The 10,485-nt window shown below is 44.4% G+C and overlaps 1 protein-coding gene across 1 annotated transcript; it reads right to left on the bottom strand.

Annotated features, from left to right (window-relative positions):
• Nucleotides 1-283: 283 nt before the first annotated feature.
• Nucleotides 284-10,382, bottom strand: plch2b (phospholipase C, eta 2b). The gene is made up of 20 exons (XM_086086559.1): nucleotides 9,949-10,382; nucleotides 8,747-8,893; nucleotides 8,379-8,622; nucleotides 8,147-8,276; nucleotides 7,690-7,860; nucleotides 7,369-7,462; nucleotides 7,088-7,291; nucleotides 6,099-6,219; nucleotides 5,854-6,025; nucleotides 5,269-5,379; nucleotides 5,112-5,195; nucleotides 4,945-5,045; nucleotides 4,628-4,716; nucleotides 4,357-4,542; nucleotides 3,321-3,428; nucleotides 3,122-3,246; nucleotides 2,961-3,045; nucleotides 2,719-2,865; nucleotides 2,575-2,648; nucleotides 284-1,721 (listed from the first exon to the last, which is right to left on the bottom strand). Exons 1-20 carry the CDS (start codon nucleotides 10,214-10,216, stop codon nucleotides 711-713), a joined length of 3,672 nt encoding a protein of 1,223 aa, XP_085942685.1. The 5' UTR covers nucleotides 10,217-10,382; the 3' UTR covers nucleotides 284-710.
• Between the last annotated feature and the right edge of the window lie 103 nt (nucleotides 10,383-10,485).

The following is a 10,485-nucleotide window of genomic DNA, read 5'->3' as shown; positions in this document are numbered from 1 at the left end:
TGGAGTCCTTTGCAAAAATTACACTTTTTGGCCATTTTTTTCCTCTTTGCGCTGTGAGCCACAATTTGATGTTCAGTTGAGCTTTATGCACCATGGCTAAAATAATGTGAAAAAAATGGAGCGATTAAGCCGTCATATGTGGGCAAGGAGAGCCACAGCAGCCAATGCAAACACAATACACTAAACAAAAACACTCGCTTACTTGGCCAACCGGATTCCAGCTCATGACATCACTTACTAGGCCACTCCCCTTAAAGGCACACATACAACAGTAGTACACTAATGACACTTTATAAAATCAGTTATTTATTTACATTCTCTTATTCAGTGTTTATACAACACAGTGCTGTTTTTATTTCTGAAAAAGACATGAAAAAAAATTTCAACAGGAAAAATGGATCTGCTATAAAGTGAACGCCCACCATTCGCTGGGAACAGGGACAGAGTCTTGTCGCTAATAATAATAATAAAAAAAAAATCGGAATAATTGACACCCACAGTTTAGTAATTGCCTGGAGCTGCCACAAGTTAGCAGCAAAGCACTTTTTTCTAAGCTATGACCTGGCAAAATAAAGCTCCTCCTCTCAGTTTAACCAAGATGCCACCAGATGGCGCCAAAGCAATACATATATTTTTGTAAGCCAAGCTACCACTGTCCCTTTTAGCCTGACCAAACATGTCAAACGCAGCCTATCCATGCCCAAACGTGTTCACAAATCCTGCGCATCAAACAAAAGTGGCGATTTACATCGGATCTCTTTCAGCTTTTCGTCAAAAAGTGCCTTCATCTCCCTTTGCAGGGTGCCGACGCACTGCTCTGCCTCCGCGTCTCTTAATTCCAGGCTGTCTGAGCTGCCCCCACTGCTGGATGAGCTGTCGGACAAGCACAGTCCGTTGGGTACGTTCCTCACCTGTCGGCCGCTGTCCTTGCCTGTGCTCTGGACTCGCCAGGTCTGCCAGTGGGAAGCTGGCTTGCGGTTGACCATGGGCGTGACGGGGGAGGCGTTGGGTTTTCGAGGGCAGCTGCGTGAGCGGACTTGTGTTCGTATCAGGGTGGAGGGTCTGGGGGTGGCCAAGGTCCTTCTGACCCGAGCCGGGGATGGCGGAGGGATAGGAGGTACAAACTTGGTTTCGGAATGTGAGGGATGCTGCGTTATTGATTGAGGGGCTGCGGGTGGCGGTCCCGCTGGTGGTTCTGGGTCAGTCTGGAGTACAGGGGCTTCAGGCTCCTGTGGTCCAAATGTTTGAAGTGTCTGTAACTCGGCAACTTCAGACAAAGACTGAGGCTCATGGAAGTTACCCGGAGCGGGATCCTGTCTGTCCTCAGTAGGACTGTTGGGACGTGACGGGCTGTCCAGGTCAAAGCTGTCTTGAAGCATCAACGTGGGCACAGGGTTTGAATCCGTGGAGGACATCTTGCTGAAGATCCCTCTCCTGGGGTCGTGAATTTTCACTCGATGGGCTCGTCTCACCGGTTCACTCATGATCCCTTTGTGCATGGCGGCCCTGGTGGCGGGACCTTGGACCAGAGGGGACATTTCTCCGCTCCTGCTGTCTTGGGAGAAAGAGTCTGCATCCTTGCGGAGGTATGGAGGGGGCCAGTCTTCCGACGACTGCACGGACGAGTCGAGGGACGGCTGCTTATGGGGTCCCTTCATGTGCTTCTGGGCTGCTTTTTGGATTTGCTTTCTGGCCGCTTGTACAGCATTTACTGGCTTTATCTATGACACAAGGTATTGTCGAAATTTAAAGGGGAAGTCAACCCCTAAATTTCATAACATGCTAGCCAAATCCTCAACAGAAAGTTTGCAATGTAAGCTTTAATGCATGGAGGAATGATTTGGGGGCGGAACTTACAGTGGAACAATGGCAGTCAATTTGTGTAAAAGCCCAAAAACAGACAGCCAACACACGGCTCAAACTATTGCAATATAATTGGATAATGAGAGTGTATATAACTAGTTTTGACCTGAATACACCCGATACATGTATTAGATGTGGTGAGGATAAAGGAACATTGTTCCACTGTATATGGAGCTGTCCCAGATTACAAGAATTCTGGAGGGAAGTCAGAACAATGATTCAAACAATTTTGCATGTGAATATGGGACTGGAGCCCAATTTTTCTTGTGCTCGGCCTTTACCCCGGCTGAGCATAGATTAAATAAATACAGGCGAATGTTTGTGGATATAGTTATAGCTTTATCATGGAGGTCAGTTGGAAAACCAAGTATTGTTAAAGTGGTTTAAGAAATTGTCTGCACTTGCCTTTGGAGAAAATTACTTGCACTTTAAGAGGTCAACAGGATATCTTTCAAGGAGTTTGGGGACGTTTTCTGGACTATGTAATGACATTTCGCACCTATTAGGTGAACCTGGGACGGAATGACACCCTCGGTTGAATGAAGATATTGGACTGAAAGGACATGTGGGAGCTCTTGCAAGACGCGTTAAATAGTTTTGTTGTTGTTGAATTTTTGTCATTTTCATTTTTGCAATTGAAATAAATATATTGTTGTTTAGATTAGTGAGGTCACATAAAGATAAATATGAATCCTTTTGCAAGGAACTTACCCTGTCGTCAATGATAGCGATGTGAACAAAGATGGAGGACTCCGCCATCCCCTCCAAGTACACATGTCGATATCCTACATAGGAGGAGGGATCTTGTTTTATTTTCAGATTCCAAATGATTGACCGTCAGTCCGTGGCTGTCACCTGGCATCATGCTGGTCAAGGCTATCGTCCTGTGGCCAATGAAATCTCTCCCAATGGGATCGTGATCCCAGACTTGGAAGCGCACCAGAGCAATCTGTGGCATTAGAATGTGGAAGACGAGAGTTTCTTCCCACATGGGGTTGAAACCTGAGGGGACAGTTAAGTTATCTTAGATGCACACCTACCTCCCTTTCAAAACTTAGCAATGCCTACATGAATACTGGAATATTGTCTATATTCACCATTATCATCCACCACCCTGGTCTGCTGCTTTGAACAGTCAACGGGTAGACCGATGATCTCAACTTCCACAAACGGATCAATGATCTGGAAGTAGCATCGACAAATCAAATAAGCAATTTGTTTCTTTACAGGTTGAGCAGAAGTAGCCTGTTGTGTTGACCTCTCCTCTGTCACCAAACATGGAGTCCTTGGGTTTGGGAAGTTGCTGTCCGCTGATGATCTTGAGCACTAACTGAATCTTCTTCTGTCCTGGAAGTGGATCCTCCACATTGGGGTTAAAGGCACCTGAGGAAAAACAATCACTCTTACCGAATGGGACGCTCGTCAACTCATGCGGGCGACTATGAACACTTGCATACCTTTACGCATGATTTTAGGCTTGAGAATGAATCCGCAGTTTGCGTTGCTTGAGAACTTGGCTCGGTTCAGTTCGAGCATGCGACCCTCTGTTTGATAGTTCATTGCAACTAGAATACAAGGTAGCCAATCATTTATATTCATGCAGTTATATTCATTTACAGGGAGTCCTCGAGTTCCGTACCAATTCCATTTCCACGTAAGTCGATTTGCACAGCTAAAGTCGAAATTTACGTCAAATACTTTGTACAGTAATTAAAAAAAAACATATTTGCGGCACCCGGAATTTGCCGAAACCAATATTTCGTGTTTCCACACGGGCACTTTTTGCCGACGGACGGCACAGCAAAGATTTGGAAACATACGGAAATGTGACTCTCATGACATCGAGTCGATTCGCTGGAGTTAACAACAAAACTTTAACTCATTCTCTCCCCAAAACCTATAAATATGTTCTATTTTAAATATTACCATGCTCCGAAAGACGTATTTATACGTTTTTATGGTGTGTGTTTTTTTAAATGCTAGAGCATACAGAAGGCTTAGATGCAGCCTCAGAACTGAAGAGAATCCTTGAAGCAATTGTAGTTATTACAAAAACGACCAGCAGGTGACAGCAGAGTATAAGAGATTACATTTTACCCACTGTTTTAAACAGATTTGTCAATAAGGATGAAACTTAGCTATATTCTAATGCTAATTGCTGCAAAACGGAAACAGATAGAAATGTACTTTTTTACCTGATGAAAAAAAAGAGACTCTAATCTTTGTTTTGGTAGGTTCCATGTTTTTACAGCAATAAAACACAATATTCTGTGGGCCTTGCAAAATCAGTCAAAATCCAGTAAAACAGCCGGGAGCAAAGGGGGTTGCTTCAGTGAAAATGGCTAGGAGTGAAACGAGTTAAATACCTTTTAAAATGGCGTGTTTACTGTGGGAAATGTTAATGAAAAAGAAGGCGCTACGGACAAGGCACGGGCGTCGTAAAGTCGAAACATCGTAGGTCGAGGACTTCCTGCATTTAAGATATCATTTTACCCATGTGACATCCTGTGTTCCAGTAGGGTTGCGGGTTGAAGTTGCTGGAGTCCACCCGGTAGTTGGACGGGTAGACCCTCAGGAGTTGGCGCTGGTTGAAGCGCACCAGCTGGCCGGGTTTCAGCAGCACGATCTGGTTCATGACGGTTTCGTTGAGCGATGACACCTGCCAACTGTTTGCATGAGCTGCCAGGTAAACAAAACAAAACGAAACAAAAAACATTACAAACTTGCTTCCCGTTTGCAGATGTTAAAGTAAAAGGAAGGATACCTTGTGTTCCTATGTCATGCACTCGGACGGACTTTGTGTACTTGACAAGGTCGGACAGAGCACGGGACAGCCTCATTGTCTTCCTCTTCCTGAAGACAATGTTAGAAATATAAAGTAGTGATGCTTAAAGGGAACATTTGATGGAAAATTTACTTTAATTGCTCGTCTATGAATATTTCGGTCACTGAAGTGCCTGTCCACCATCAAGTGTGAAAGTAAATCTTTGATTGCCCTTCTAAAATTTGCGAGCCTTTCTGACTTTTTGGAATTGGGTCGTCACAATTGAAATATCAAAAGACAAAAAAAAAGAATCTTACTTGGGGTGATAAACAATTTGTGTCCTGTCCCTGCTGCTGCTGCTGTAGTCTGACTCGCCGTCAGATCTGACCTTACTCCTTACTCGCATTCTCTTTTTCCTCTGCAATAAACACATATATTACAGTTAATTTTATGTTCCCGAGCATGTCCAAACCAAGAGGAAGACCTTGCGTTTGAAGCTCCTCATGATGGATCTGCCGAAGCGCCTCTTCTTCTTGGGCTGTCGGGCAGCCAGACCGGTGATTTCCTCCTAAAAGAGTCGCGCTGTAAAGTAAATACAAGACCAATCCAATGAAACTGTTTAACGTCGCGGACTAATTTGCCTGGGAATCTTCCTCGTCTTCGTCCTCCTCTTCTTCCTCATCCCCGGTGTCTTCATCGGACACGTCTCCTTCATCGGCATCCGGGTCCAGGTTCGCTGGGAGCTTCTTCCCCTGAAACAAATCAAATTTTTGAATCTGGGCAAAGGACGAGAATCGAGGATTTTCTTTTTACCAAATGTCACAATGTTTCGAATCGTACGTCTTGACAGAGGTACATGCTCTAACTAATGTACCTACCTACCTAAACGAAGGTAAGTAGGGTAGGTAAGGAAATAGATAGGTAGTCTGGTGAATAGATAGTTTACTAGGCTAGTATAAAGGTTGGTAGTTTGGTAGGTAGATGGCTAGCAACTAGATATGTAGATACGCAAGTAGTAGACGGGGTTTTCGTCTGCCAGTCTAATCATCGCTAACCGGGTCAACTATGTAGATTGGCAACTTGGTACTTGGTAGGTAGGTAGGTCTAGAGTAAATACGCTTGTTTCAATGAATCATGTTCGGGAATGGGATTATGTTTGATTTTGACTTTTAAGTTCCATTGTAGTTTGCAAGTTAGTCAGTAGTTAGTCAGAGTCTCTGCCTCACCTTGACTAATATTTTTCCCTTGAGGATTTCCGGGGAGGGCAACTTTTTGCATTCATGCGTGTTGATGTGGGACACATCCAACTTCTCCTGAAGCACCTCCTTCAGATATTCCGCCATCTTCTTCTGCTGAGGGACTGTGCAGTGGTTCTCTATGGACAAAATCACCGGGTATCTGCGCAAGGAAAGTCACACCTGAAACATTTTTTGCGACCTCAATTGTATAATTTGACTGACTGAGCACATACTGGGATTTGATGAAGGCGTATTTGTTGATGGTTTCAATGACGTCTTTGAAAAGGATTTTGGATGTCAGCGTGTAGCCGTGGTGAATAATGGGCTCGCCGTCTGGCCCGTCCCAGCAGTCGACTGCAGAAGAAGAGAGGTGGCAAAAGTACGCACACTCGGTACTCTGTACTTACTGTACCACTCTAAAAACAATTGGGTAAAAAAATAATCAAAATTTGTTCAAGAACGGACCGAGTAAAGTCAAATTAAGTTAATAACCCACAAAGCAACTCATTTTTGGGGGTTGTCTTGTGGGTTATTCATTTGACCCAACTTTTTGGTTTAACCGAATAGCCCAATTGAATTGGGTCCAAAAAGAAAGAAAAATATGACCAATTTAGTTATTTAACCCAAAAAGTTAAATAATAAAAAGATTTATCTAACCCCAAAATTTGGGTCAAATTAAATGAATAACCCACAAAGCAACCCAATTCTGGGGGTTGTTTTGTGGTGGTATTCATTTGGCCCAACTTTTTGGTTACTTGAATAACCTGATTGAACTGTGTCAAAAAGGAACTGACCCAACTTTTGGAGTTATTTAATCCAAAAAGTTGGGTCAAATGAATGATTCATTTGCCAGCCAAAGTCAGTCAAAGCAACCCATTTTTGCGACCCAACTTTTTGGTTAAATGAATAACCCAATTGAACTTGGTCAAAAATGAACTGACAAATTTGGAGTTGAAGCCAGTCAAATTAAATGAATAACCCATTTTTGGGTTGTTTTGTGGGTTATTCATCTCACCCAACTCTTTGGGTAAATTGAATAACCCAAAAAGTTGTCAGTCCCTTTTTTGACCCAATATTTTAACTTTTTTTTTTTTTTGATTATAATAAGATGTACAGATACAGTTGAACAGATTCGACCCCTGTACTTGAGTAAAAGTTAAAAAGTTCACTACACTTTAGTGATGTGCAAAAGGACATTTGCCTCTTATGGTATGAGGTTCACCTTCCACGCAACGGCAGCCAGCTTGGAGAACATAAGCGTACATCTCCACACTGGACTGGGACAGCAGCTGGTCTCCGGTTAGATAGGTATTATGCGACGTGGCGATGAAATAGTTGCCCAGCGGCTGCGTCATGTCCTGGTTCACCTGGTTGTGGTCCGGATTGAAGATGTCGCCAACGGGACTTCGCATGTAGTTGGTGAAACCTGGACGAAGGGAAGAGTCGAAAATATGTCGTCAGATTGCTTTTCAGCAGTGGTTGCAGTCGGTGTCATGCTCGTACCGTCGATTCCCAGAACCAGACGATGCAGGTTGTCGGGACACGGCTCGAACTTGGCCACAATTTCCATCAGATGTTCTCTGGCGAGACCTCGCATCTGCCGAGCAAACGCGTAATTTGTGGGAAGCAGATGTGAGCCGTACCCTCATCTTCCCCCGATCAATAATTATCTCCTTAGCTTATACAAAAGGTGCTTATGGTTCCAGTTTTGACAGCACGGTGAACTCGTGCTCAGCACTTCTGTCTCATAATTCTGAGGTTCAGCTTCAAAATCTCTTTCCCGTGTGGAGTTGGCATATCAAACTTTTCGACGCGTCATCGCACCTTCTGCTCGTTCTCCAGGAAGCGGGCCAGGTCGTGCAGGTCCATGACTTCTTTTTGGCTGCTGTAAGAAATCATGATGAGGTAGAGGTCTCGCCGCGTGGAGATCATCTTGTAGAAGGAGCAGAACTCCTCGAATCCCAAAGAGCCCTGGTTCTCGTCAGTGTCCGCCTCCTGCAAAATGATACGGAGCCCTACGTTTTCTTCATGTGGTGACCGCTGCAGAATATTTACTCAACTTTAGTTGTCATCTACACCAAACTGGTTGATTAATAAACAGTCATGTATGCTTATAAAAATCTGACCACGCAGGCTGGAAAGGATCTTAGTCGGTTTTGTTTTCCAGCTAAAGCTAAATGCTGATAAGAAAACAGAGGAAACTCTTCTGTTGTTGTTGTTGTTCTTTGTTAGAATTCTAACCGATCTCACCCTTGAAAGGTTCGGTCAAGGTTTTTTTTACCTGGAACATCTCTCGGACTTTCTGCCTGGGTAGATTCACGTTGAGTTTGTGAAGCAGCTGGTGGACTTCTCCGATGCTCAGGATGCCGTCTCCGTTTTTGTCCGCTTCCGAGAAAGTCTGCTGAAGCCACGTGAGATCTTAAGTTAAGGTCGACGGCGAGCGCGTTGGTATTGATCAAACATTGCTTGTTGACGTCTGGTTCCTTCGGTCCTCTGGCAGCGGCAAAGGATATTGGTCACGGGTGCGCTGCCTCCGAGCCAAGCTGTCCTCGTCGCTGATGCCGGCCATGAGGTATTTGAGTCCGGTAATCCACGTGCGGGCCTCCTCGCCGTTGGAGCTGACCAAGTCCAGGGACCTGACGCGCTCGCCGTAGTAAATGCTGAAGCAGCAATTTGGGTCGAAGCGGTTGTCGGCGTACCTGCGGAAAACCTCCGACTTTTTCCCCTCGCGGACCTCGTGGATGGAGTCGATTGTAACTGGAACAGGACGAGAAATCGACGACAAGGACATTTTCTCTCTATACTTTCTTGACTTCCATAAATACAGTAAATCATTTCTCTTATAATAGGGAATTAAAAAAATCCTAAATTCATATCTTACTTTTGGCTTTGTCTTGTTTCCTGGAGGGACGCCACCGGATGCATGAGCGATGCTCATCCAAGTAGTAGAAGCGCCCGAGTCCCTTTTTCTTTCCTTTCAGTTTGGTCATCTGTGTCCCAGTCTGCATCGTGCACATGCACCTCTCCACTATAGAGAAGCCCCGCCCCCCGAATAATTGTCACGATTTTTATGTTGACACTGCATAAAAATATGTACAGTACATGGATGATAAACTCAGGTGAGAGGGATTGCATTTGCTGTTTTGAGATTATGTCCTGTGTCACAACTGGATTGGCATCTAATCGAGTGGAGAAAAGAAATAATAATATATATATATAAATTGATATGATTTTAACTTTGTTTCTTCCCTTCTCTGTAGCACTTTATCATGTTGATGAAAAGTGCATTACTTATTATTATTATTATTATTATTATATGTTTCACAGTTTTTTTTTGGGGGGGGGGGGTTCTTTTTCAGAAACTCTAACTTATTGTATTTTTCTATTGTATTTTTTTAACCCTATTACACTATTTGTTTATTTTGTTTGTTTGTTTATACCTGATCACCTGTTTTTTTTTCTTGATTTTTTTGGGGGGGGGGCAATTCAAATGAGTGTAAACTAACTTTTTTTTTTGTTTAAGTCAGGACAATCATTGATTGAAGTGAAATTATTTGTGTGTGTGTGTGTGTGAGAATTGTGCTCCTCACTGATCTGCACTACATTCCTCCTATTAGAACAGGGGTGTGTAGACTTTTTATATCCATTGTAGCGTCCCTTCACCTCCTTTGTAAATTGTTTTACTGACCCTGTTGATTGTGTTAACAGGAATGAATGCCCAATTGAATATATTTGCTACAGTTCTTGTTTGGTTCCTTTTTTTTTTCTTTTGTAGCTTGAGCACCTGCCCCCATAAATGTGTGTATGTATGTATGTGTGTGTACGTGCCCGCGCCAGGATCAGGTGACCCTACTAGTTTGTAATCTGAAAACTACATGTGACGCAGCCTGGCTAATCCCAAAGGATTGTCTCCGCTCCATATGCCCATTATTGACTCAAGGGCCTCCCTGCAGGTCTGTTCTAATGCCTGTTTTAAGGTGTGCTAAAAATCCAAAATGTGTGTTTTTTTTATTTTTAACATATCAAACCATTCCATACATTTCTACCTAATCTGCACAACAGTTTAAAAACAATGAGTCTTACCAAATTGTCCCAGCCTCCATCTGGGCTGAGCGACCACACTGCCACCAATCCAGAAAAACTCCTCCGCCAGTCTGGAGATGGAGGCCTTCTGCCAAAGTCTGGGCGAGCTCATGATGGACATGGCAGGGGAGTTCGGAGGGTTGGGAGGCATCTTGGGGGAGCCCCCATACTGGAAGGCGCTCGTTCTCGGGGAGAGCGAGGCCGGCGGCGGCGGGGGGCTGCCACTCATCCCCGGTGACGGAGGCGCCATCCCCGGGGAGGCGTTCATCCCTCAAGTGGACATTTGCGTCCAGCTTTCCTGTCCCATGAGACCCGCCGGCACGCTTCTCCGGAGAAGGTAACCTCAGGTCGTGCATGCGTTGTTGCCGGACGAAGAGCGCCGCATGTGACCGCCCGTCTGTAAATCTCCCTCAATCGCTAATCCTGAAGTGAGGCTCCAGCCTTGCTTTCATGGAGGGATTTTCACGCCACCATTGGGAAGGAGGAGCAAAACAGGAATTGAGTTGGAATTTTCTGCATGTTTTCACTTTTTCAGGA

This window comes from Leptonotus elevatus, chromosome 10 (genome assembly GCF_054856555.1).
Source record: "Leptonotus elevatus isolate MCC_2025b chromosome 10, RoL_Lele_1.0, whole genome shotgun sequence".
NCBI lineage: Eukaryota > Metazoa > Chordata > Actinopteri > Syngnathiformes > Syngnathidae > Leptonotus > Leptonotus elevatus.
The sequence above is the reverse complement of the archived record's forward strand: the minus strand, read 5'-3'. Positions and strand labels throughout refer to the sequence as shown.

Bases quoted from the DNA above. Each gene is read 5' to 3' on its own strand.
- plch2b (XM_086086559.1), bottom strand. From the start codon at position 10,216: ATGAACGCCTCCCCGGGGATGGCGCCTCCGTCACCGGGGATGAGTGGC. The intron at 7,861-8,146 runs GTAAAAAAAACC...ATCATTTTGCAG, and splicing joins AAGTCCGAGAGATGTTCCAG to GAGGCGGACACTGACGAGAA. The intron at 2,649-2,718 runs GTGACAGCCACG...CCTCCTATGTAG, and splicing joins CTTGACCAGCATGATGCCAG to GATATCGACATGTGTACTTG.